This window comes from Rhineura floridana, chromosome 8 (genome assembly GCF_030035675.1).
Source record: "Rhineura floridana isolate rRhiFlo1 chromosome 8, rRhiFlo1.hap2, whole genome shotgun sequence".
NCBI lineage: Eukaryota > Metazoa > Chordata > Lepidosauria > Squamata > Rhineuridae > Rhineura > Rhineura floridana.
Genome location: NC_084487.1, coordinates 23,495,975 through 23,523,596, shown reverse-complemented (window position 1 = coordinate 23,523,596; position 27,622 = coordinate 23,495,975). Strand labels below are relative to the sequence as shown.

General features: G+C 42.6%; 1 protein-coding gene across 9 annotated transcripts; it reads left to right on the top strand.

Annotated features, from left to right (window-relative positions):
* Positions 1-3,985: 3,985 nt before the first annotated feature.
* On the top strand, positions 3,986-27,256 carry SLC25A18 (solute carrier family 25 member 18). 9 transcript variants are annotated; one of them, XM_061638585.1, is made up of 12 exons: positions 3,986-4,037; positions 5,550-5,698; positions 5,786-5,984; positions 10,327-10,459; positions 15,529-15,651; positions 17,959-18,014; positions 19,009-19,099; positions 20,299-20,417; positions 21,155-21,347; positions 23,180-23,334; positions 24,345-24,420; positions 25,510-27,256. In XM_061638585.1, the coding sequence occupies exons 4-12, from the start codon at positions 10,434-10,436 to the stop codon at positions 25,649-25,651; spliced, it is 981 nt and encodes a 326-aa protein (XP_061494569.1). In that variant the 5' UTR covers positions 3,986-4,037; positions 5,550-5,698; positions 5,786-5,984; positions 10,327-10,433; the 3' UTR covers positions 25,652-27,256. The 9 variants fall into 9 exon arrangements, with proteins under 9 accessions (XP_061494569.1, XP_061494570.1, XP_061494572.1 ...); XM_061638586.1 differs by lacking the exon at positions 3,986-4,037 and adding an exon at positions 4,133-4,150; XM_061638588.1 differs by lacking the exon at positions 3,986-4,037 and adding an exon at positions 8,892-8,987 and having other exon boundaries at positions 5,487-5,698.
* Positions 27,257-27,622: the final 366 nt, after the last annotated feature.

Below are 27,622 nucleotides of genomic sequence, written 5' to 3'. Positions count from 1 at the left end.
TGTATTTTGTCACCTGTGTTAGCTCAGTGAAGCTGCCTTATACTGAGTTAGACCATTCGTCCCCCTACTCCCAGTGCTGCCTACTCTGACAGTGGTCCTCCACAGTCTCAGACAGGGATTTTTCACCTCACCTCCTCCCTGAGGTCCTTTCAACTGGAAGCGGGACCTTCTGCATACAATGTTGTGTGCTCTACTACTGAACTATGGGCTCTCTCCCTGTTACTGAAGGATTCATATTTAATCAATGGTAGTTCTGTGATAGTCCTGCTGAAAAACTCATAAATAGTTTCTGTGACATTTGAAAAGATCTAGTGTTAATTCTGCAGTAGAGTAGAACTAGCCTCCTGTGTAGCTTCCTTAACCCAATGCAAGGGAATATGGGATAGCAACTACTATCATTCTCTACATTGAGTAAAAAATCACCATATTGCCACCAGAAGTAACTTTCCTATTCAAGTATGTTTGAAAAAGGCGGAGTCATTAGGCTAGAAGAGACTAGAATGCTGTCTCCATTAGCCTCCACATCTCAATCATGTTGCAGATGGATCCACATAATCAGTATCACAGTTTGCAACAATGAGAAAGGAAGGATGAATAGGAACTTGCAGAAGAAATAAATCCAGGTAGCTAAAGTAACTGAGCAAAACCACATGGGAAAGTCAAAAGGGTAACCTTGCGTGTGTTGTGTTCTTTCTTTACTCTCCTTAAGAATGTCAGATTTTGTGCCCTTCAAGCAGGCTCTGTTTCGAGATCTATGTTTTAGCAAAAAGGATCTCTCATTTCAGCTGTTCCAGATGTCATGTACACATACCACTATTCTCCAGTCTCGCCTACACAACTGAAATAATAATGGGTTAAGTTCTCTTTACAGGAATGAGAGGAAGTAAAATGGGCTTTTCTGGAGGAAAAAGCATGACTGAGGTCAATGACTAAAGTTAGAGTCAGCAAGGTCAAGCCTCAAATGTGTGCAAAGAACATAAAAAGGACAGTACCTTTGTACTACTGAAAAGCCATAACCAACACCCTTACATCTAAACTTATGGAGCAAAACTTCGAAATGAGAGGAACCCCAGGACCTTTCTTTAAGAATACATTAACCACTGTAGAAGGTAGCAAGAGAAATATGTAATGTAATTTCTCCTTTTGCACTTAGTTGTCTTCAGAAGTGCCTCCTTTCCTGTGGGGTGGAGTAACCTCCACTCCCCCTTCACCAACCCAGCCAGCAACCACATGTTCTTTGCCAACTTTCCCCCCCCTTTCCATAGCAAACTCTCTTTGCCTAGGGATTGTAAAAAGTTCCTGACTCCGTTCACTGGTGCACCAATTCTTCTATGCCTAGAATAATGGCAGATCAATAGTTTTTCATTAGTAGATGCCAGGCTGCCAGGCATGGGAAGCAAGCAGGGTCCTTTTTTAGAAGTGAGATTTTGCAACTGAAGCCTTTCCAAATGACCAGCTGTGTTTCCAGTACAAAAACTCCAGTTGAAGGCATTAATACAGACTCCTGTTAGGAGTTTTCCCATATGTGGGCAGTAAAGTCTCAGTTCCAGAGACTTGATAGACTTCCTCAGACTTTGCTCCTGTTCTGGCCCACTGGCTGGAAATTTATTTTTGGCCACATCTGGCCTCTCCACCCCATCAATTCATTCAATAAAGAATGCCTTAAACTTTTTTTGTACTAAAACTGCTTTCCAGGTTGTGCAACCACAGATTGTTATGTCGGACTTTTACATTTCCTGTGCTAAGATTCTGAACTAGCTCCTATGATCAGGTGGTCCAAGATGAGTAGGCCCTTCTGCCAGTTTTCTCTATGGTCACTCCTTCAGACCTGTTAAAAAGTTATTAATGTAACTGCCAGTGCATTCCTTTATTGCCTTCAGGTCACACCAAGGAGCATCACTCATTTGTGACACAGCACCCTTATTCCCAAAACAAACCCCAGGCCAACCATTATAACAGATTGTGAGAGGGAGTATGTACTCTTGAGAAGTGAGGGGACTCTGGTGGATTTAGCAAGTGGAAGCCTGGGATTCTCTTGCCCTATGCACTTGAAATCTTAGCAATTTGTGGAGAAAATCATTGTTGTTTATTGACTTAAATTGATTTAAATATGATCAAGTTTATTTTTCCATTGCCTATTATTAAAAGTGTTTGGAATATTTCATATGTTGCCTGAAACTTTAGAGACAATTTCTCCAGCATTATCTTCAATATCCACAGGGGTAGGGAAATCAAAAGTTAACCCAACTTACAGGGTCAGAAAAGGCAAAAAGATCTGACTTCATTTTGCTTGGAGCATTTCAAACTTACAGATACAATATTTTCCAGGATTGCATGAGGAGAACTTAATTTATTTATTTATTTATTTTATTAGATTTTTAAACCGCCCTATAGCTTTCTAGCTCTCAGGGTGGTGTACAAAAAGGTAAAAACAGATTAAAATACAATAAACATGATAACAATACACTGTAAAATATAGAAACAAAATCAAGACAAAGACAAATTAAAATAAAATTAAAATGCCTGGGCAAAGAGGTAGGTCTTTACCTGGCGCCGAAAAGATAACAAAGAAGGCGCCAGGCGTATCTCATCAGGGAGGGCGTTCCATAACTCGGGGGCCACCACTGAGAAGACCCTAGCTCTGGTTATTACTCTCTGGGCCTCCATATGCGTTGGAACCCGGAGAAGGGCCTTCGATGTCAAACATAGTGAACGGGCAGGTATATAGCGGGAGAGGCGTTCCACCAGGTATTGCGGTCCAATGCCGTTAAGGGCTTTATAGGTAAGAACCAACACTTTGAATCTGGCCCGGAAACATATTGGTAGCCAGTGCAGCTGGGCCAGGACAGGGGTTATATGATCATATTTTTTAATCCCAGTAAGAACTCTGGCCGCAGCATTCTGCACCAGCTGAAGTTTCCGAACCGTCTTCAGAGGTAACCCTACGTAGAGTGCATTACAGTAGTCCAATCTAGAGGTTACCAGAGCATGGATAACTGTGGCAAGGTTCTCCCTGTCCAGATAGGGTCGTAGTTGGGCTACCAGCCGAAGCTGGTAGAACGCGTTCCGTGCCACCGAGGCTACCTGAGCCTCCAGAGACAGGAGCGGATCTAATAAGACCCCCAAACTACAGACCTGCTCCTTTAGGGGGAGTGTAACCCCATCTAGGGCAGGTTGGACATCAGCCATCTGGACAGAGAGCTCCCCCACCAACAGCATCTCAGTCTTGTCAGGATTGAGTCTCAGTTTATTAGCTCTCATCCAGTCCATTATCGCGGCCAGGCAGTGATTTAGTACATCAATGGAGCTGTACCTGCTGCACTCAAGACCATATGCAGGAAAATGTCATTCAGTGACAGTAGGGAAGTGTTTTAGGCTCACACAAACCCTCCTACCAACCTCCCCACCATGTACAAAATGCAACGTTCAAACTGGGCTGTGCCATAATTACCTATACACAGCATCTCTTTGACCCTGCAGTCTCAGCCCCAAGATTGAAAGCACGTGTGAATGTGGGGTCAGGGAGCTTGCGCAGACAGATGTAAATGGAACATCCCAGTTTGACTATTCTGCACATGGTAGGTTTTCATGACTTTGATTTTAACAAGGAGCTGCTTTGAAGAAATGTCTGATAGAGAGCTGACGAACCTCCACCCCCTCCACCTATGGATTACTGGACAGTCTTATGGCCATGGCTGCTACTTGCCCTTTCCATATATCTCAGTTGCCTCAGTAATTATTGGGGCAAGAAACAGATGCTGCTGTCTAGGAGTCAGTTTTGGCTTGAGGGCCTCTGGTTTGCTGATCTTTTAAGTATTTTAGAACCAACAGTCATATTAATGGATTCCAGAAAGAATCTGGTGTCTTTGGTAGGTTGGTAGCTAGCAAAACATAATGGAATGCAACTAAAGATAAGGCACTCAGTTGTTAGGTAGATACTGCTTTAAATCTTTGTTTCCTTAGCAATGGTGAAAGAAGAACAAAAGTATCGCCATCTATCAGCAGAAGATTACATATTGGTGTCCACCTTACCCCAGGTAAACTTACTGGTGAATTCATGCACATTGGTTTCTCTGCACACCAATTGTCCTAGACTAGAGCAAATGTGTCTGAGAGAGAGACACAACCTAAACAAATGCATTTTCCTGAGGTAACAGATTGATGGCCTAGGGTTTCCTGAAGTGATTTTTTTCTGAATAGTGTGTTCAGGAAACAGGGTTGGTTTAGAGATAGAGGAGGAAATGAATCTCCCACGTTTGCCTGGGACAATTGGCTGAAATGTTGTGGTTTAAAGGACATCATGGTTCTTTTTATTATTATTTTCTGTATAAATACCAATGTGGCATGTTGGGCTTAGATATGAGAGACTCAGGACTTACTCATATTTTACAATATTTCTACACAGCAGTGTGTGTGAGTGTGTGTGTGGATTTAACTCTTTCCTCCCCTACTGTGGTCTTAGGGAAAACCCCTTTTATTTTGGTTTGAGAGACATCTGAGGTTGGTATCAAAAGGGGATTTCCTCCCAGTGTAAAAATACTAGTTTGAGGTATTTAACGTCAGGTCTAGTTTGTCCCTAAGTCTCTGAAAAACAGGAAAGGAGTAGCTAAGATATAAAGTATTGATACGCCGTCTGTGTTAAAACCACAAGAATTCTGTGACACCATTAAAAAGTAATAAATTTACTGATGCACAAGCTTTTGTGACAATAAATTTGCTAGTATGTAGTCTAAAAACAAACAAGGTTACCCCTCTAGAATTTGTCTGTTTTTTTTATTGTAAGAACACACCCTCAGGTAAGTGCGATCCCTACAGCGCAAGACATTTTGGTCTAGCACAGATGAGGGGAACTTTTGGCCCTCCAGATGTTGCTGAACTACAACTCCCATCATCCCTAGCCATTAGCCATGTTTTCTGGAGCTTATGGGAGTTGTAGTTCAGTGACATCTGGAGGGCCAAAGGTTCCTCATATCTGACCTAGTTGCTCTACACTAAGAAGAGCTTACTGCAGGAATCAAATGATACTGCCTGTATGTTATCTCAGTAATAATTATTAATAATATTATTATTAATAATCCCAAAGCATAGGACAGGATCGTCATGCTCATAATGCTAACGGAGGACAGAGTCTTGGAAATGGTATCTTGTCAATGGCCACATAGGGAGTCCCTAGCTGAGATGAGACTTCATCTGGTGGCATTGGGGGGGGGTCACAGTTTGCAAGCTTAGTCACTGGTCCTGACCTCACCTGGTAACAGTAAAACAGTGTTGCTGTTAACAACCAGTGTGATTGCAGCAGGTACTAGGGAAAACAGCACTTGTCTAAGCAGGCTGAAATGCAAAGAGTGTTTGTCTAAAAACCGGTTTTAAAGTTAAAGCAACATTTTTTCAGGTATGCTTGTTCTCCACCTATCAATCTCAACCCTACAAGAGAAGACTCCTGGGTGGAGCTTTACGGCACTTTCTTTGCCAGGCCCAAAGGGGAGAGGCTTGATGAGTAACCAGCATAGGGATATTTTTTTTGTTCTTATTATTTTCCCCTCTTGCAGTGCATTTACAACAAATCACTGGGAATTTGTGAACCATGCCTTAAACTGTAGATGAAGTTTGATAGCTAGAGGAATCCAGATGTGAGTCAGATGCTAAGAACTGGAAGAGAGAAGGAAGGGAGGGACCCGACTACTTGCAAATAAGGAAGGTAAACTAACTTCCTATCTTTCCTGGCTTTTGAATTCATTTGTGTTTCACTCACAGATATGTATTCTAATACAGTACTTTTTTTCAGAGGCAATCTACAAATGCATGTGTTTCCTTATGCAGTTCTAACCTGAAGGAGGAACTTCCTAATACTTACCGATGAAAGAGACCATGTATTTTGTTTTGTTTGGCTGTTTCCCACAAAGATTTTAATCAATCAGGGACATACATGCCTCGCACTTACACAATAACGTAGGAGACAAAGGCTCAAATGTTCATTGTTATTGGTGAGTTTCTTCCCTTTTTTCCAGTTGTTTACTCTTCTGAAAATACAGTGAAAATATGTATGTTTTAGAGGATTCCTAATAGTTCAGAATGTATTTGTATGGCTGTAGGAAAAAGTTGTTCAGTGTCACCCTGCTTGAAATTAGATGTGAATTTGTACTGGGCACTAGGGTGGTATTGATTTAAGCCCACCTCCTATTTCTTTAGCAATGCAGCAAAAACTGTCGTTATCCAAGCATCAGTTACTTGTAGTTTGTAACTGTTAATGTCTCCAATGTGCATCATATGTAGGTAACCTGTGTCAGTGCTTGATATCTCTACTCCCTAAAATCCCTGTGTAGACATACCCTACAACTGTAGCCGTATTTATTCAGCTGAGCTAAGTGCTGAAACAGATAATGAATTTAGTGTTTTGAGAATCTCAACTTTCTTGTGTGGGCAGTAGCTGGTAAACACTTTAAGCCAGTTTTGTGGTAGAAAAGGATTTCTCAAGACTAGAAGAACCAGAATGAACTACACAACATGAATAAACATATGCATTAAGCATACAGTATTTGCCTTATTTTGTCACCAAAAGGAAGACAAAATCTAGAGTTCTATGAGACACAGGAATCATAGAATCATAGAGTTGGAAGGGGCCTTGTAGGCCATCGAGTCCAACCCCCTGCTCACAGCAGAAAATCCACAGCTAGAGCATCTCCCGCAGATAGCTGTGCAGTCTCTGCTTGAAGACATCCAGCGAAGGGGATCCCACCACCTCCCTAGGCAGTCGGTTCCATTGCTGAACTGCTCTTACTGTCAAGAAGTTCCTTGTAATGTCCAATCTGAATCTATGCTCCTGCAACTTAAAACCATTAGACCTAGTCCTACCCTCTGGGGCAGCAGTGAACAAATCTGTACCCTCCTCTATGTGACAGCCCTTCAGGTACTTAAAGAGTGTAATCATGTCGCCCCTCAGCCTTCTCTTCACCAGACTGAACATGCCAAGTTCCTTCAACCTTTCCTCATAAGACTTGTTCTCCATACCGGCTATCATCCTCGTTGCCCTCTTCTGAACCCGCTCTAACTTGTCTATATCTTTCTTAAAATGAGGCGCCCAGAACTGAACGCGGTATTCCAGATGAGGCCTGACTAATGCAGAATATAGTGGGACTATTACTTCCCTCGACCTGGAAACTATAGCTCTGTTTATGCAGCCCAAAACCACGTTTGCCTTTTTTGCCGCAGCATCACACTGCTGGGTCATGTTCAACTTGCAATCCACTACAATTCCAAGGTCCTTCTCACACGCACTACTGCTAAGCCAGGTATTTCCCATCCTGTACCCGTGCATTTTGTTTTTGTGGCCTAAATGCAGAATCTTGCATTTGTCTTTATTGAATGTCATTTTATTAATTTCAGCCCAATTTTCTAGTCTATCCAGGTCCCTTTGGATTTTATTCCTGTCTTCCACTGTGTTAGCTATCCCTCCCAGTTTCGTATCATCCGCAAACTTCATAAGGCTTCCCTCCACCCCATCATCTAAGTCATTGATAAAAATGTTGAAGAGTATCGGCCCCAGGACCGAACCCTGTGGCACTCCACTCGAAACCTCCTTCCAGTCCGAAGCAGAGCCACCGACGACCACTCTTTGAGTATGGTTTTCCAACCAGTTGTGAATCCACCTGACAGTATTTCCATGTAGTCCGCATTTGATGAGTTTGGTAATCAAAAGGTCGTGGGGGACTTTGTCAAACGCTTTGCTGAAATCTAGATAGATGACATCTACAGCATTTCCACCATCTACTAAGCTAGTGACCCGATCAAAAAAAGAGATGAGATTAGTTTGACAGGATTTTTTCTTGACAAACCCATGCTGGCTCCTACTAATCACAGCATTGTCATCTAGATAGTTGCCAATGGACTCTTTTATTATCCGTTCTAATATCTTTACCAGTATTGAAGTCAGACTGACCGGCCTGTAATTCCCCGGATCTTCTTTTTTACCCTTTTTAAAGAGCGGGATGACGTTTGCCCATCTCCAATCCTCCGGCACCTCTCCCGTTCTCCAGGATTTCTCAAAGATGATGACAAGAGGTTCCGAGAGTACATCCGCAAGTTCCTTCAATACTCTGGGATGCAGTTCATCAGGCCCTGGAGATTTGAACTCATTTAGGTTAACTAGGTATTTCCTGACTATCTCCTTATCAATCTCGAACTCCAATCCCGACCCCTTACTGAGATTGCTACCGATGCAAGGTTGCACACTGTTCCCTTTTTGGGAGAAAACGGAGGCAAAATAGGTGTTGAGCAGTTCTGCCTTTTCCTTGTTATCTGTCAACATTTTGCCATCGTCATTGAGCAGCAGTCCCACCATTTCCTTGGTCTTTCTCTTGCTTCAAACATATCTGAAACCCCCCTTTTTGTTGTTCCTCGCTTCCCTCACCAGCCTCAGCTCATTCTGGGTTTTAGCTTTCCTTACGCTATTCCTGAAAGCCCGAGCCGCTTGTCGGTACTCTTCCTTGGTGATGCGTCCTTCCTTCCATTCTTTATACATGCTCTTTTTTACAGGTGAACAACAATCAACCAGCTACACTGGCCTAGACATGGGCTGTTATCTAGGCATTTTTATAACCCCGAGCCAGATCCTTGAGATAATAAATTCTGACTGGTTTTGTAAACAAGTTTCAAGCAAAGGGTCTCCTTTGATTTCTGATTTCTAAATGTCTAGGCTGTGCAGATATTAGATATTAAAGCTTTTATCTGGAGTAGAGAGGACTAGAAAAGTGAGGATTCTCATGCTAATGTTTATATATATATATATATATATATATATATAAATCCAGCTTTCAGGCTATTTAATCAACAAAGCTTGTTTTCTTGCATGTGTGTCTTCCTTCTCTCTTTTTCTTTGTCTCTTTTTCTAGCAGGCTGTGTACTGTTAAGGGCTGTTATTCCATGGCAATCCTGAGAACCACATGTGCACCACCTTGGGTTCCATAATAGAAGAAAGATGGGGTATAAATGTGAGCAAATAAAATTAAGTGTTTGCATATGAATTATGACTAACTGCAAAGCCACTAGTGGTATTTTGGTCATAGACACAGAACCAGAGAGATTTTTCATAGCAGCTATGTTATTAAATAATGCTACCTGGTTTCATATGACTAATTGTTTATGTGTGATTCATTGGCCTTGCAAAATTGTTGACTGACCGCTTTTGGCATGGCTGGGCAAGAAAGTTGTATAACAGATCAACAACATCGTTTTGACTCTAAATACATACAGTCTTTTGTTTAATTATGGATAAGACACTCCCAACACACTCAAAAGCATGGAAATATTTTGAACATGCCCTGCCTTCCTTGCTTTCCTGTTGTCATTCTTCAGAGATCTTTTGCTGCCACCTTCAGGCTAAGCCAAAAAGACAGAATTATTCAGCTCTTTATTTATCACGCTGCTAGATGAAGATCCACATTCAACAGCTAGTTAGAAATGTGTATATCAAGATCTAGGGCCTTCTAAATTTCACAAAAATGCAATATTGATCTCTCTACTGCTGATCTCAAGGAACAAGATAACTAAACAAATAATATGCAGCTTCATCCAAGCCAACTCCTTACCTGCAGCATACTTCTGTGCAATCTTTCCTGGCTTTCCAGAGCCTCGCTGTTCTGTACCTATAGTACCAACCAACTTTCCACTTCAGTGATTCATAAAAATGTGTCACAGTTCTATGAATCTCCTAGCAATTTTAGTCATCCTTTCACTACTAAATCCTGTGATCAGTACTACAGGCTTGAGTGGCCAATGTCTGGTTAATGTTCTCAATCTGTCTCTCATCTCCCTTGTTAAAGCATGTGCCCGCATTGTTTTTGTTCTTCCATGGAGGTTTCTTGTTCCTTCTGGGCCCAAAGCAGAGCTTGGAAAAGTTACTTTTTTGAACTACAACTCCCATCAGCCCAATCCAGTGGCCATGCTGGCTAGGGCTGATGGGAGTTGTAGTTCAAAAAAGTAACTTTTCCAAGCTCTGCCAAAGTGGCATAGGCTTTGTCAGGGCCTAATTTGCAAAATAGTGGCTCAAAGGTACCCAAGGTGGGTTGCATTCAAGACACAAGCTCCCCTCTCATTGCTTCTTCTACTGCTCTGGGGCTTGTAGTTAGTGAATCTCAACCCCTTTCATTTTCTCGCTGCTCTCACCATTTCTCTTTGTTGCAGAGCAGCAAACCTTCAGTAAATAAATAAACATGGTGACTGCACTGGACATTTCATCCTAATGGTACTGACTTCCCATTTCTTTACACCCTGTAATACACCCCTGGCAAGTAGTATGTCAAGAGGCGGTAATTGTGTTCTCTTTCCCAGCTGAACAAAGACAGAAAGGAATGTGCCTCTGTATTTGAAAGAATTTTCCTGTGTCAGCAGCAGAAGCAGCTGCTGCTACCACCAAGAAACAACATCCTGAAGGAACAATGGGGGACAAGAAGAAGAGGATTAGGTCAGTGCCTTCCTTTTTGCTTCTTGCCTTTTTGAACTAAGTAGGGAATTCTGCCCTCCAGCAAAACAAATGATGCTTCGTTTGTCAGTGGAAGTTCTGGTGGACAGGACGCAAGACTGAATATAGGGTAGTCAGTGTTCTGCCTGTTTATCACAGAATCATAGTATCGTAGAGTTGGAAGGGGCCTATAAGGCCATCGAGTCCAACCCCCTGCTCAATGCAGGAATCCAAATTAAAGATACCTGACAGATGACTGCCCAGTTGCCTCTTGAATCCCTCCAGTGCTGGAGAACCCACCACCTTCCTAGGTAATTGGTTGCATGGTTGTACCGCTCTAATGGTTAGGAAGTTTTTCCTGATGTTTATTTATTTTATTATTTGATTTATATCCTGCCCTTCCTCCCAGCAGGAGCCCAGGGCAGCAAATCTAGCAGGTGAATTGGCAGTTAAAATCAGTTGAAATCTGGTTTCCTGTAACTTGAGCCCATTATTCTGTGTCCTTCATTCTTGCCAATTTGATTTTTAATTCTGCCAGAAAAGGCTGAATAACCCATATCAGTGTTGTTCAGATTGTACAGTAGCCTGAAGCCATCTCTACTTCTGCTGTATGGGGAGCTGTCAGACTTCCTATGAGCCTGGTTCTCTCATTATTGGATAAGCACACAAGGAGAGCTCTGCTGGATTGAACTAAAGATCAATCTAGCCCACAGTGGCCAGCTAGATGCCAGTGGGAAGTCCATAGGCAGGACATCAGGACAATAGCCCTCTGTAGCTGCTGTTTTCCAGTGACTGGTAGATCCTCAGGATTAGTATCATGAATAGTAGCCACTGATGGCCTTACCCGCAATGAATTTGTCTGATCCCCCTTTAAAGATGTCTAAATTAGGTTGCTGCATGAGGAAGTACTTTCTCTTCTCTATCCTGAATGTTCTACCATTCAGCTTCATTGGATCACCATGGGTTCTAGTATATTATGAGATAAGGGAGGGGGGAACCTTCCACACTATGATTAATTTTAATACCTTGGTACTCTTGGCCCTGGCCAGAATATTTCCCTATAATTTTGGGCATGGACAGAAATCATAGAATCATAGAATAGTAGAGTTGGAAGGGGCCTATAAGGCCATCAAGTCTAACCCCCTGCTCAATGCAGAAATCCAGATGAAATTGTTAGGTCCAAACTTAACCTGCGAGGCGTCTCTGTCTCCTCAACTCGCGTTCACCCGGGAGGGGTGCGGAGAAGTGAGCAATTTACCCCACTATCAGAGATCAAGCACACAAGACACAATTCCTTTGCAAAGGGGAACCCAATACTTACTAGCCCATGTATGATCGAAGCAAACCTACGTCTGTGTCCTCTGTGCCCCAGAGGTCTGGTGGAAGGTCAATCAAATCTTCTGGCAAACTGTGTTCTATATGTTTGTGTCTGGCTGCAGTGCCCGTCGGGACTCCCAATACACTCATCAATAAGCCCACCCCTTTGGGAGTGCAAGTTAAAGTGGCCTCCAGCTTACATAGCATATCCCTGCCCATTAAAGAAATGGGACAAGAAGCAGAGTACAGAAAAACATGGTTAAACATTTTATCCTTATACTTTACTTGCAGTGGTGACGTGAGGCACATGGGTGTGGGGTTTCCGTCAACTCCCATTGTCATTTTTACTTCATTACACAACCAGTCTGAATGTGCTATATTGACCAAGGAATACGTAGCCCCCGTGTCCACCAAAAATGTTATCTCCAGTCCTTGTACCATTAATGAGAGTTTAGGTTCCGAGGTGGGGAGAGAAAGGGAAAGAAAAAATCCTGCCAGAGACATAAGGTTCATTAATCCCGCCGCCACCCTCTCCCGCTCCCTGCTTAGTCATTGGTGGTTCATTTGTCGGCCGCCGTACTGGTCCCATGAAACCGGCGTCTGCTGAGTGGCCGGTGGCGGTGGAGGTGGGAAATCAGCGGTTGACCCTGTAAAATCTGGGTAAGAGGAATTATTTTGTGATGGTTGTGTGTATTGCGTATTCCCTGTCCTCCACGGACAGTTCCGCTTGAAATGTGTGTAATCTCCGCACTGGAAACAAGCCCTGTTTCCTTGCCATGGCTGTTGTGCTTGTCCCCTGCCTCGCTGCTCTCCGGCCCTTGGCCCCCTTGGAAATCCTCGCCCCCTGCCTCTATAGCCTCTACTTGGTGGCTGGCCTCTTATCGCAAGAGCCAGCATTTCAAAATCCTCTTTCTTCTCTTTTCTTCTACTTTTCTCCTTGTCCTTGTCCCAAACAAAATCCACAACCTCTAGGATCACAGTCACAGCTTCCCCCCCCCCATCCGGGTCTAAAGTTGAGAAAGTAATCCCTCACCATAGGCTGCGCCTGATGAACAAAATTGGCAATAAGGGTCTGGTGGTCCAGCACGTTCTCAGGGTTCAAATTAGTGTAACTGCGTGCTCCATCTAACAGGCACGACCAAAATTTTCTGGGAGGTTCACTGGCTTCTTGTTTTATTGCCATAAATTTAGCCTGGTTGGGGTTTTTTTGTGACATCCGTTCGAGGTGCGTCAAAACCCTCTCCCTATCTGCCTGCAATTGGGCACGGCGAGGCTGCGTCCAGTCTCCCGCGACCCACATTGCAGCTGCCTGAGCCCTATCTGACCAAGCCGTGTGTTCTGCTGCCTCTGCAGCCCATGTAGTCTCACTTGCCCACAATCTGCTACGTTCTTCTCCTGTCAACGCTCTTCTCAACAAATGTTCCACATCCGAGTACGTCGGATTGTGGCTTTCGAACAACCTGCCCAACAGTTCCCTGATCTTTCTTGGCTGTTCCCCAAAGGTCCCAGCCATTCTGCTCCATTGTTTGAGGTCCCATTCTAGCCAACTTTTTAGCTCAACTACCTCCGTGCGCTGAATGCCACCCTGGCCATCCACGTACGGTTGATCGCACACCATCAAAGGGTACTCGGAGATCTCCGCTGCTTTCCTGTCTCTTTCCTTTTTTCGCTTGCGCGTGTCCATACCCCCTGAGGCCCCTTCCTCTTCTCCCTTTTCATCTGTTTCATCATCTGATCCAGATGAAAGGGCCCTAGCCTCCGGATTGGGATTTCCGCCCCTGGGAGCAGGGCGCGGATCCGGAGCCGAGGGGATTATAGAACGGCTCAAAACCGCTCTTTTTTCTGATTCTTCATCAGTAAAATAACTGGGAGGGGGTTCCTCAATGGACAAAGTTCTTACAGCCATTAAAGTGAGGCTGTCCCACTTTTGTGACCCTATTTTCCACAGGAGCCAAAATTCCATTTGATCTGGGTGGGTATCCCCAATCCGCCTCTACACTCCCAACAACGGAGCGGTTTCAAAAGATCCACCCTTCGGCCACCGTTCACCCGGCGTCGAAACTGCAGTCATCCGTGGCCACTCCTCCTCACAGAGCTCTATCATTCTTTTCTTTTTTAAGCCTCTTTTGTGCACTGGCAACTCTTCCTCTTCCCACAACATACACATGCGCATGTTAAGTTTGGACCTAACAAAAGTATTCCCAACAGATGGCTGTCCAGCTGCCTCTTGAATGCCTCCAGTGTCAGAGAGCCCACTACTTCTCTAGGTAATTGGTTCTATTGTCTATGGCTCTGTTAGGAAGTTTTTCCTGATGTTCAGTGGAAATCTGGCTTCCTGCAATTTGAGCCCATTATTCTGTGTCCTGCACTCTGGGACAATTGAGAAGAGATCCTGGCCGTCCTCTGTGTGACAACCTTTCATGTACTTGAAGAGTGCTATCATATCTCCCCTCAGTCTTCTCTTCTGCAGGCTAAACATGCCCAGTTCTTTCAGTCTCTCCTCATAGGGCTTAGTTTCCAATCCCCTGATCATCCTTGTTGCCTTCCTCTGAACCGGTTCCAGTTTGTCTGCATCTTTCTTGAAGTGCAGAGACCAGAACTGGATGCAGTACTCAAGATGTACTAACCAGTGCTATTCAGCACTAACCAGTGCTGAATAGAGGGGAACTAATACTTCATGTGATTTGGAAACTATACTTCTGTTAATGCAGCCTATTATAGCATTTGCCTTTTTTGCAGCCACATAGCACCATTGGCTCATATTCAGCTTGTGATCAATGACAATTCCAAGATCCTTCTCACATGTCGTATTGCTGAGCCAAGTATTCCCCATCTTATAACTGTGCATTTGGTTTCTTTATCCTAAGTGTAGAACTTTGCATTTATCCCTGTTGAATTTCATTCTGTTGTTTTCAGCCCAGTGTTCCAGCCTATCACGTCCCTTTGAATTTTGTTTCTGTCTTTCACGGTATTAGCTGTCCCCCCCAATTTTATATCATCTGCAAATGTATCATCATGTATCATCACAGTATAGAAATAGTGAACATACTACAATACTAGTCCATAATGCTAGTCCTTACTTAAAGTGACCTTGTGAAATTGATGGGAAGTAGACTCAGGACAGAGAGAAGAAAGCAGGTCATCACACAAGGCATAATTTAGTTATGGAATTTGCCGCAACAAGATACCGTGATGGATGCTAGTTTAGGAGTTTTTTCCAAAGGCTCAAATAAACTAATAAAGGATTTGTTTCTCAATGGCCAGTAGCTATGACAGCTAAATGGAACCTTCTTATTCAAAAGGAGTATGCCTCCGAATACCAGTGACTGGAGGATGTGTGAGTAAAGCTGCATGGATAGACTGTTGTTTTCATGCTTGCCTGGATGCATCAATCCAACTGCTGTTGGAAATAGGATCTTGCACTAGATGAACCTGATCCAACAAGGCTCTTATAAAAGAAAAAAAATCATATGTACATTGCAAATGAATGCAGTTGGCAAGATTTGAACAGTAGTAGATAACAAAGGTGAGGGCAATGGAGGCTCCTCACAGTTCATGGGAATAATTTAAGCTGGAGGTGAGAAAATGTTTTTGGACCAAGGGGCACATTACCTTGGTGGAAAGCTGCCAAGGGTTGCATGTATGTATGCTGCTTTGTGCTCCTTGGGAGAAAAGGAGGAATAAAATGCAGCTAATAATAACAGTGAACTGTCTGTACAGAGGAATACTCTCTTAACCTTTCTTCTTCTTTCCAGCCTTCCAGCCAAGTTAATTAACGGAGGTGTAGCAGGACTTGTGGGAGTGACTTGTGTTTTCCCCATTGATTTGGCCAAAACCCGTCTCCAGAACCAACAAGGACAAGGAGTCTACACTGGAATGTAGGTATTGTAAGGCTTTGTTAGGTGTGATGTGGGGGATGTGGCACACAGCATTTGGCTTTGAGCTTGAGAAAGTGCAAGCTTGTTCTAATTATGCATCTTTCAACCATGTTGGGAATGGCTGAACTCTTTCCAAGTTGTCCTTTTTCCTTCTAATTCCTCTACCCATACTTACCCTCCAACTCTTAGCACTTTCCTATAGAATAATATGAAATGAACGTGTTGCATCCAACATTAACTATATTCAGAGCAGACCCATTGAAATTAGTGGAGTTGACTAACTTAGGTCTATTAATTTCAATGGTTCTGCCCTGAGTAGAACTTAGCTGAATACAACCCAGTGTTCAGAGTCTTCTGTATTTTACATATCCTGAGGTATCAATGAAGGTCTCACATTTCAAACTCCACAGCTTAAAGGTCTCCCTTATTTTGGGAAATTTCATCAAGCAAATGTATGTGAAAGTCATTTTAGACTTATATTGAGGAATATGGCAGCTTACATAATGTGTTTCTGTTAATAAGGCATCCTAATTTCACAAAGGGAAGGTAGATAATGTACAGTAGTGATATTAATAATAACAACCAATAATCTTGTGGCATCTTGAAGATTAATAGATTAATGGTGGCATAAGCTTTTGTGGACTAGAGTCCTCTTCATGAGATGCATGAAATATTGTGCTCACTCACTCTTAAGAAGTGTTAAACCAATGGAAATGCTTTATGCATCTGATGAAATGGACTGTGGTACATAAAAGCTTATGCACAATAAATCTATTGGTCTTCAAGATGCCACAAGATTCTTGGTTGTTGTTATTACTATGTTATTTGTTGTAACAAACTAATATAGCTACTCTTCTGGAATATAATAATAGTTAACAATTTAACAATTATATTTTAGATCAGGGATGGAGAGCCTGATCTAACATTCCCCCCCCCGTATGTTGTTGGACTCAGCAGCCCCTGCCAGCATGGCCAATCATCTGGATGGCTGCAAACATCCCTGCTTTAGATTGTACAAAGTGCTTCATTTACGTTATCTCAGTAACAAAATGCCATTCTACAGATGGGAAGCTAAGAGAGAGAGGCTTGCCTAAGACTGCCTACTGAGTTAATGGCAAAGGTGAAATTTGAATCTAGGGCTTCCCAGTTCAGAGCTCAGACACTTGGCCACTGTGGCTTGTATTCAAAGTAGTGCTAAATCTTTCATTCTGTTAGTGAAAGGATTTAATCTTGCAGAACAGAACTTCCCCTCTCTCCTCCCCCTGCGCACCCCCTAAAACTGTTCTGAGGGTTTCCCCAATCCTCCAGAGCAGATTTGGGGAGGTGCAGGCTGGAAGTAGAGGGGGGAAAGTTCCGCTGTGCAAGCAGAAGTCCTTGCGCTAACAGAATGAGGGCATTGGATACCGCCCTGTGTTACACTAGCTATCAGATATCAGATATGACTGTTGTCAGCAGTTAATTCTGTTATGTTATTTATATACTCAAAATCTGCATCCTGCTTTTTGACTGAAATTCCACAAAACAGCTAACAGAAAAACAGCTCTGAAGGTGAAGGCCTCCTGCAGATACCATCTTATCAGGAGGTCATTCCACACAACATAGGAAATGGACCTTTAGTGTAGTGGCACCTAACCTTTGGAATTTACTCCCCTTAAATATTAGACAGCCACCATCTCTGTTATCGCTTTGGTGCTGACTGAAGACCTTCCTCTTTCAACAAGCCTCTTAAGTAGAGATCTTATCCCAGTCTGCATCTGTGTTGGAATTGCTTTTTAAGATGTTTTTAAAGCTTAAAAAAATATTTTTAAAGATGTTTTGTTTTAATATGTTTTTAAGGATGTTTTTTAAAAATATATATTTTAAAGTCTGTTTTTATGATGTTTTAAAGTGTTTTTAGTGGTTTTGTTTGCCACCCTGGGCTCCTACTGGGAAGAAGGGCGGGATATAAATCTAATAAATAAAATAGCAAATTATTGCAAATATAAAACACAGCAGTCACAACTAACTGAGCAGCAAGGATACCATCAAGCAGAAATTAAATCAACAAAGCCTTCTGGGGGAAAAAAAGGCCACCCTTGCTTGTCACCTGAAGACCAGCAGAGATTGAGGAGAGCAGACCTCTTTGGGAAGGGAGTTCCATAGTCTTGGTACCATAGTGGTGAAAGCCTCTGCCCCAAATAACCATCCACTGAACCTCAGACAATGGAGGGATCTGGACAGGGCCCCTGAGGAAGGTGGTTACAAATGTCAGAGTCTTGAAATACCTCTTGGTTACTCTTGTTTTTCTCTCTTACTATTTCATTCTAGGAAAGATTGTTTGGTGAAGACTATTAACTCCGAGGGGCTCTTCGGCATATATCGAGGTACTGCATATAAAAACAGAAGGGTCGTCCTTTATCTCTATATTGCAATAGTAAAGGGCAACGAGTAAATAGTAAAGGGCAACGAGTTGAACAAAAGGGACATGTCTTGAAAAATGTTTACAACATTTGCAATGAAATATTAAATATTGGTGTAAAAAACACATTTTAATAAAATGTCCGAGGTTTTTCATAACGCATAATAAGAGAGAATGGATTTTATACTGTTTTGTACTGTTGTGTTTTTTTGTAACTTCAGAAACTGCAAAAATCTGCATAATATATAAATGTATGTAAAATAGTTTATAACATTATAGATTAGATATATAATGGTGGAGCCTATAGGAGCTCAACAATGTGTTTAATGATATTTACACACACCTGTGGGACAGTGGAACCTCAGTTTGCTCTCAGTCAGCCCTCACTTACCTACCTCCTTACTTAAAAGTAGTCCAGGGGGTGGAACTAGGTTTGCCAGGTTCAGGGCCTGAGAATGATTCTGTATCTTTAAGAGAAGAGGAAATTCAGCCAAGTGCAGGTTATCTTGCAACACTGTAATGGGAAAAACCACAAGGTGGAATTCTCCCTTCCCCCTGCACAACTTTTAAAGATACAGAAGACCTCTTGGAGGCTGGGCCTGGCAACCATTGTCAAACATTTTGGCCCATCAGAGTCTTTAAAATTGATCAACAGTGCCCTCTTGAGTTCATTCTTCATGCACCAAGACCAGAGAACAAGGGGCCTTTTCTGGAAACACTGCAAGATTTTAAGCAATGCTTTCTGGCATTTGGCGCTCCATTTTAACTTGGGATAATATATCTTGGGCTGATATTTCATTTGATTTAATATAATTTTAATTAGGATATTTAATTATTATTTATTTGCTACCTACCTGAAGCGTTCAGGTGCAGATGTGTTTAGTACATGTTGCTGGAGAAGGAATTTATTAATGTACCACAAAACAAGACTCCTCATTGCCTTTCCCATCCTCTCATAGGGGCTGCTGTAAACCTGACTCTTGTCACTCCTGAAAAAGCAATCAAGTTGGCAGCCAATGATTTTTTCCGACACTTGCTCTCCCAGGATGGGTATGAGGGAAACAGCACTCTCTAATTGTAATCTTACTCAAATCTCTTTGTGTTGTTGTTGGTTGTTGTTTTGCAGTTTGTATGATGCTTTTCAAAGCTAAAGGTCCTCATAAAGCAGCTCACAATCAAAAGGTGATAGCCAAAAGAATATATTCATCAAAATCTAATTGTGCATAAATTAGAGGTTTTTAAAATCTAAAAACGAACAGAGCAGCATTTAAAAAGAAATACCATTAAAAATCGTAACAGCCGGCCTAACACCATCAGATTCCAATAGTGGCCCCTTTCCCCTCTCCCTCCAGTATATCAGACCCCAGTCAATCTCCAAGTCTCCCGCCAATGTTTCTGGCTTTAGCTTGCAGTGTAGAGGCTCTATGTGAGATATTTTTATAGTTGTCCCTCAGCCCTCAATGTTCCTCTGCTAGAGCTTGCTCCTGCAGTTCCCACTAACAGAGCCATAGCAGAGTTGAGCTAAAACAGCCACTTCCAGAGTCACTGTTCAAAGGGAAGGCCTTCTATCTGACTCCTGCTGATGTTCTCTGGTATGGTCTCAGAGTTCCAACCACAGGCAGCTCATGCCTCAGGTGAATGAAGAGGCTTACATACTTGTAGGGAGATGATGAGGCATGCGCACAGTGATCGTAAGATAGATGAGGCATTGTGAGTGTCTGTTTTGTGTGTTCTTAATCTGTCATAATATAGTTGTTGGTGGGTTCTCGCTAGCTGTACATAGGAGTGGCCATAAGCTTATATATGTAGTTAGGTAAAAATATGCATGTTTGTTATATAGGTAATGCAGCTATTCCAGTAATGTGACAGTGTATTTGCAAGTGCACATGCCACATGGAAACATCTGTCCCTTTCTTTAAGAAACATATGGGTGAAACTATTATAGAGTTGCCAACATTTTAACCAGCTTCTGCTCTTGCATTTTTAACAGTGACTTTTTGACATAATACTCCTCTCCACAAGTCCATAAACTCTGGCTAGCCTTAGTAGCCAAGCCAAACATGAAGCCACTAGATCCCTGCCCCTTCTCTTCAATGCAATCCTATGTATGTTTACAGAGAAGGCTCAAAAGTTCCAATGTGCTCAAATGTGCCAGGCAATTCCATCCCCCTGATAATTCGGCAAGCCTAAAACTAGTTATGTAAGTGCCCTTCAGAGCATTTATTTTGCATCTGTGCTACTCTCAACAGAAAAGAATTGACATTAGTGAGGGAGATGCTTGCTGGCTGTGGAGCAGGGACTTGCCAGGTGGTGGTCACATCTCCAATGGAAATGTTGAAAATCCAGCTCCAAGATGCTGGACGGCTAGGTGAGCCCCCCCCCCTTTTAAGAATGATTGTGAATGCAAACAGTTACGAAGTTGCTTTATTTCCTACAGCAAAGTCTTGTGTTAAATAAATTCTACCTGTCCCTGTTTTCCAGGCACAGTCCCTGTTTTCAGTTACCTGTCCCTGCTAAATCTCTATCCATATTTTGTTGTTGCCTTGATAAAATGTTGCTTGTATGAGTTGCTAGACTTGTCATTCTTCAGGGTTCAGTTCCCTCCTTGGGGTCTCTAGAAGTTAAATCTCTGGGATGAGGTAGATGCATCTTTTTTCTAGAGCACATGCATATAAATTCATGAACATGAACGCTAAGGCGCTACGTGGTGTGGCATGCTATTTCTCATGCCACAGATACTGAAGTATATTTTGAACTTTATACCATTTGTTTCTTCCTTTAGTTAAATATGTATTGGAGGGCTTTTGAGTGGAACATGTCAAGTTCAAGGCTGGGTTAATAGCAAGAATTTAAGAAAATATTTTGTCAGCTTTGAGGCTGCTTTTCTTTTCTTTTTGCTGGCTTTTCAGACCCTAATAATGTTAACTTGCTGAAATGTGGTTTTACTGGGCAAAAAAGCAAATTGATATCTGGGTTGCCTATAGCAGCACCAGGATATATAGGGGTTAGTGTGATTGTTGCTGGAAATCGGATGTAATGATGTTCCTGAGACGGCAATGCACTGAAACCATGGAGGACTGTAGAAAGGAATTTTCTTTTTTTTAGCTGCTCATCAGCAGAAGACCTTGGGGAAGAATGGGCTAGGGGCAGCCACCTTCCATCCACCACCAGGACAGCCTTATGCAGCCACGTCCACAGCAGCCTCCGAACGCCCCTCTGCCACCATGATTGCCGGAGATCTCCTGCGCACTCAAGGACTAGCAGGCTTGTATAAAGGGCTGGGAGCCACCTTGCTCAGGTAAAAAAAGAGTGGTCCTCCCCTTCCCATTCATTATAGGATGGCAAGCTACTTTAGCCTAGTGGTCTTGAGAAAGTATGTTTTGGCATTCAGACTACCTGAGACAAATTGAAATGTGCTGGCCCCAGAACAAGGAATTATCTTGCCACCACACCAATGAAGACTTGTGACACATATATGGAGTAATGTTATATTTATTAAAATATAACACAAACAATTGAATCCAAATCAGCCAATCATTATATATCAAATAGTTCGGGCAGGTGAGGCTCCACCTATCTGGGAGGGTCTAGACCCTCCAATACAGAGGCAACTCAGTCACATCGGACTGTAACTCCCCAGTCAAGGATTTGGGAAAAGTTATCCCTCCTTGCTATTGGAGTCAGGTATGTGGTTCCAACCCCCACATCCTGGCCCCGCTGTACAAGCGTTCACCCTGATGCGCAAGCTGGTCCTACGTGGACACTCCCTAGATCCACACAGACATTATGCCCTGATGTTTCCTTAGGGAGTACCCTTTACCAAAATGCCTCATTCTCCTTACTTTTAACCCCCATTACCTCACCTGCCCAAATTCCACGCCAGCCGATCCGGAATCACCACAACCCCCCCTGACAAGCCAAACGAATCAAACCCAAGCAGTATGGAGTAGGCAAAACCAAAGAGATTCTGAAATCAGAATCTCCAAAAAAAATTTCCTACTCAGCCCCAGTATGGTGACTAGCAGAGTCCATACTGATGAGGGAGGGTGGGTGCCGCAAGGCAAAAAGCGTGATATCAGGGAGGAGCACACTATTTATAGCTGCTCCATCCCTTCTCCTGATAAGGCATCAAGCCCCTCCTGACCCACTTGAGAACCTTTTAGAACCTTCCCAAGTCTTCCTAGCAATGGGGTGGTGGCAAACACGCCCGCGCTCAAGGTGGGAATGCTATTCTCAGATTTGGTCCGCATCTTGAGGGGAAAAGAATGCCTCAATCCTATATGCTACTTTAATGTCCTAGACAGATTTGCTTCCTATCCCGAAGTAATGTCTTTGGCTTCTAAGCTATCACCTGGATCCAGGTACTCCATACACATGAGCTTGTATCTGCTCAAGGATTTCTCCATTGACTTCAAAGTGGAGGACAACACCATGCATGTGTTGTGCGCACAGTTGCTCTGGACATTTAAAGCTGTTGGAGAGGGGAGAGAATAGGAGATTCATGTGTGCATGGACCTCTGGGTCAAAAACAGTAGCTGTGTCCTATATAGAATCCTATCCTGGGTCTACAGGTCTCTGTTACGATTATGGGGTATAACAAACTAGAGGTTGCTAGTCCATATATTAACCACAGACCTCAAAATACTGTATATATTTTTCATTTATTAAGTTTATGTCCCACCTTTCCTCCCAGTAGGAGCCCATGTATGATTCCTAGGTGGTCTCCCACTGAGACAGCTTTTAAAGGGCCAGACTGGATTAGTTTTAGGTGATGTAAGGTGTTATATACCTTCAGACTACTATCTGGGCATAGGTACTTTGCTCTCAATTGCATTGCATTATGGTGGGTTTGTTGAGAGTGGAGGTAGTGACGATCAAAGCTTAATGTAAACACACATCTAAGGTTTTAAAAGTCCATGATATATTGTGACTGTGAGAGACCTAACTTGTGCAAAAACCTCCAGGGCCTTTGCAACACAGTCCATGTGGGAACAGTTGGATTTTGTCAGGGGAAGGTACAGATCCATAGCATTGGATTAGGAAAAACCATCTTCAACAAGAAGCTTCTCCTGGGGGGACTGCAGCCAACTATACTGTTTACTTAAAATGTCTCATTTCCAATCCCAACAGGGATGTGCCCTTTTCCATTATATATTTCCCACTCTTTGCCAACATCAACAAGCTGGGGCAAGTGAATCGTGATGAAAAAGCCTCTTTCTTGCATTCATTCATGTCTGGCTGTGTGGCAGGATCTGTGGCTGCAGTGGCAGTGACCCCACTAGATGGTAAGTATTAGAAGGTGCTACTGTCAAAAGGCAATGGGGTTGTGTGCGTCTTTATTAATTTTATTCCCTCCCAAGAGGCCACAATAATGCTTCATACAGTTACATGTCATAACGTACAAACTCACCATAGCAGACCCATTAAGTTCCATGTAGGGCTGCTTTACAGCCCTACTCGTTTTATGCCCTCTGCAAAGCAATCTGTGTTTCACACAGGAGTACATACATGCTTTTTCTTACACAAACGTAAGAACTGGCTGTTAGCAACTGAGTACTTACTATATCACACACATTATTCTAGGAAAAGAGGAAGGTGTTTCTTATAATCTGTTATGAGTGAACATTGCCTGGAACAACACTGGCCTACAGATTAACTGGGGAAGTTTAATCATTAAGTGAGCATTACTGGAGAGACAATGTAATGCAGTGAATAAACTCAATCCACTCCAAGTGTTGGGCTTGGGTTTAAATTGTTGCTTGGGCATGTTCAGTGGTGATCTTGAACCAGGCACTATATCTAAATCTAACCAACTACTGAGCTAGGAAGCATGAATTCCTTGAGCTTACTGGAGAAAAAGGATCGATAATTAATTTTATGTGTCTATTAATTAGATTATATACAAGAGATCCTCTGTTGACACCACTGAGTAGCCTATGAAAGCTAAAATGGAGCAGACATTTTAAAATACATACTATATCCCCACTTCTTGGCACACCCATGGATCCATACTGGTCTGCCTTGCAACTGTGCTCTAAGGATAACTGAGATAATGCATGTGAAATGCTCTGGGGGTAGCAGGGGGGCCATATACCTAGTAATATGATAATGATTGATTGATGAAGGACTTATATGGGATAAGAACACTGCATTTCTGACCAGGAGCATATGCTCATGCGCAGAATGAAATAAAATAAAAATCCCAATCTTGCAGTTCAGTATCCTTGCAATAAGAATTCTGTAAAGTAGGTAACTTTGCATAGGTTTAAATGAAATAAATTTTTGCTCGTTCTAGTTCTAAAAACCCGAATTCAAACTCTCAAGAAAGGTCTGGGAGAGGACACCTACAATGGGATCATTGACTGTACCAGGTAAGCTGACCTGATCATAATTTACTAGTTTCAGGATAAGTCTTTGAACCACCATCCCTTAGAACACTTTTCTTGTTGTTACCCAGATCATTGCTGTATGATGATAATGCTCTGCATCATCACCAGTGATGCCATGTTTTTGCCAACTGAATTGTCAGAATGCTGTATTTATAGCTGTAATACCACCATCCATTCACAACAGGGAGATGTCAGCATACTTGGAAGAACCTCACAGATCTTATTGAGGGGACAACCAGGGATGATGCAATGGAGTAGTGTGGCTGGCACACTGGACAGGAGCCATGTTGTTATAGGCCCCACTTGTTCTATATAGAAACAGATTTAAGGCTTTCTGATTTCTGCTTCATTCCTTCCTTCTAGGAGGAAAGAAACTGGTAGCTGATAAAGTTGATCCATGATTTCCAACTGGTATATTGGAAAAACATAGTATTTCCGAGTGTAAGCTAGCCTTCCCCCTTGCGACAGCATTTAAACACAAAACTGAAAATGAGCAGCCAGAAGAGGAAATAAATCTTCAAAGTCAGCTTGTGAGCAACTTACCAAAAGGGGCAGCAGAACACAAATCTGACATTTCCCAATTCTTGTCTTGGTTGTGCCAGAGATATTATGTTAAATATATTGTTTGGTCTTGTGTGCTTTTAACTTCAAATAGTAGTGGAGGGATAAGGACTTGGTTCTCCAGTAGTTGTTAAGACTACAACTCTCGTAATCGCTGCCCTTTGGTCATGCTGGCTGCAGCTGATAGGAGCTGGGTTCAACAGTATCTGGTCTGCCAATCCTGACACCAATGGAATAGTTTCTAACCTTTTTGTCCCATGCTGTTGTCCTGACAACCTTCTCTCTTTCCCTCTCCCCCCCCCCATTACTTGCTATGGAAAGGAAACTCTCACATTCTGCCTTGGGTGGAAGTAAGATAACATGAGTAATCAAGAGGAAGCTCATCTCTGTCTCCCTAGAGGAGCCTGCTTTTTACATAAGAAGTTTTGTTTTATTTAGTAGCTCTTATTGATAGTAAGAAGAGCTGCTTGTGTGATGTTTACTAACCCACTCCATTTCTCTCATCTGCAGGAAGGTCTGGATTCATGAGGGCCCTACTGCCTTCATGAAAGGAGCAGGATGCCGTGCACTGGTGATAGCTCCTCTTTTTGGCATAGCCCAAGGGGTGTATTTCATTGGCATTGGAGAATATATCATGGGTTTTTTAAAGTAGTACACATTCAAAAATATACTGATCATAGATAAAGACTGCAAAAGTTCTGTGGCACTGACTACTGAAAGAGAAATGGAATCATACTGTAAAATTTTGTTTGGCTATGAACCACCAGTCTACTACTGTCCAGGAAGATGACCTAAAAATGCCACTGCCAAGCTTACCATTATTTCATTATCTAAAACATTCTCTGTATTCTGGAGATGACTAGTGCCAAAGGATGTGCTTTGAAAAGGAATGGGTTGCAAGTGCTATTTCCCACTTAGACCAAAAGCTACTTTTAATACTTTGTAAACAGTACAACCCTTTGGAAGCTGGTCTTCTACTTACAGGAAGGTAAACAAATTTGAACTAGGACTATCACTGACCATTGTAGAACAAGAGCCGATGACTTTCTCCCAGCTCTGCTACCAGAGTTCAACTAGAGGTTGAATCTGGGGCACCTACCCATAAAGCATATGCTACAAGACGATGTATGGAGTCCTTCCTAGTGCTGCCTGGTGCAAGTTCTGCCCTTTGCTTCCAGCTCCAGGGCAAACACATTTATAAGTATTACTGCTTTGTTTTTATGACTTGTGTGCTGTAAAGGTGCTTCTACAATAGCACTTTAGTTGTAGCCAAACTTTTGCTAGCCTAACCCAAAACGTGCTGCACATTAGCAATCAACCTGTGATTAGCTCAGCAATGCAAATGGATGTTCATGAACCATCTCCCCAACAGACCATAACTGGAAGACAAAGAAAGCAAACCATCGGTCTAAGCTGACTGTTTAAACCAGGCCTGGTGACACCCCTCCAGGCCTCTTTGGCCCATAGGACTTTCCCCAGGATCACCCCCTCACTCGTATTAATGTCTGCAATGCATCCTTGAGCTTTGATAATGCCTCTTGCTTGGCAGGATGAAGGCAGGTATGGAAGCCTCTTGACTTCTGCATGGCTGGAATGTAGCCTCCTTTACAAAGGTAAGAGCTGCATCCGTTGCCCTGCCTGCTTTTGCCTCTATCTGCACCCATTATTGGCATGTGACCCTCTGAAAGTTACTCAGAAAGGAATACAGCTCTTTGGCTGAAAAAAGTTCCACACTCCTAGTTTAAACCCATAATCACAAAGTAGCACTTCTACAGGTATTAGCAACCACCATGCCAGACACACCAGCTTGCTATATCCTTCCAAGTCATGGACTCTAGCTTCTAGTTGTCCAATCCACTCAGTTCTTGATAACCTTGAGAATTCATTTCTCCCCCTTCAAATGTGTAGTCTTCACCATTGCACAGAAAATCCTGAAAGTGGCAATAGCAAAGTATGCCAAGGATTGCATAAATAGGTGACACCTGGCATGGAACTTCCATTGGGCAGTAAAAACATCAGTCTCTTTCCTTTTTCCATAAAGAAGCTAGCAGAAGGGCTGTACCAATCCAACAACCTCAGGCAAAAGAACCTGATTGTAAACATGTTTCTTGATGGAGGGAGAAATCATGCAATAGATCAAAAGCTTTTGAATTATAATAGAAGGCTCCTCAAGGAAGAAGTTTATAGTTTATAATGCATTAGATTGCTGTAGTAAAACATTTTAGTAGAACTTATGGATTCTTATGCTTGGGCCACTGAAATAAATAATGATTATTATTATACCTGCCTTTTACTCTGCAGTCCCAGACTGGGTAACAGTTCACACATATTAAAAACATCTTAAAATAACAAAAAAATAGGGTTGGTCCTAAAAATATACAGCTCAGATGTCAAAGTCCAGGGTAAAGAGGTATGACATCAGCATTCACCAAAAATGATAGTGAGGTTGCCAGACACACCTCTGTGGGGAGGGAATTCCACAACCTAGGGGTTGCCACACAGAAATGCTCTGGCTGCACATAACACTGAGTTTTTTGAGGGCAATGCTACTACGAACCCCCCCCCAGCTGATCTGAACACCTGACAGGGTTTGTAAGGAGCTTCCAGTTGTCATTCCCAACCC

Coding starts and splice junctions, on each gene's coding strand:
- SLC25A18 (XM_061638583.1), top strand. CDS start 13,982: ATGGCTGTCCAGCTGCCTCTTGAATGCCTCCAGTGTCAGAGAGCCCAC. Junction 14,041..15,528: donor AGAGCCCACTACTTCTCTAG/GTAATTGGTTCT, acceptor TCTTCTTTCCAG/CCTTCCAGCCAAGTTAATTA. Junction 23,335..24,344: donor GGCAGTGACCCCACTAGATG/GTAAGTATTAGA, acceptor TGCTCGTTCTAG/TTCTAAAAACCCGAATTCAA.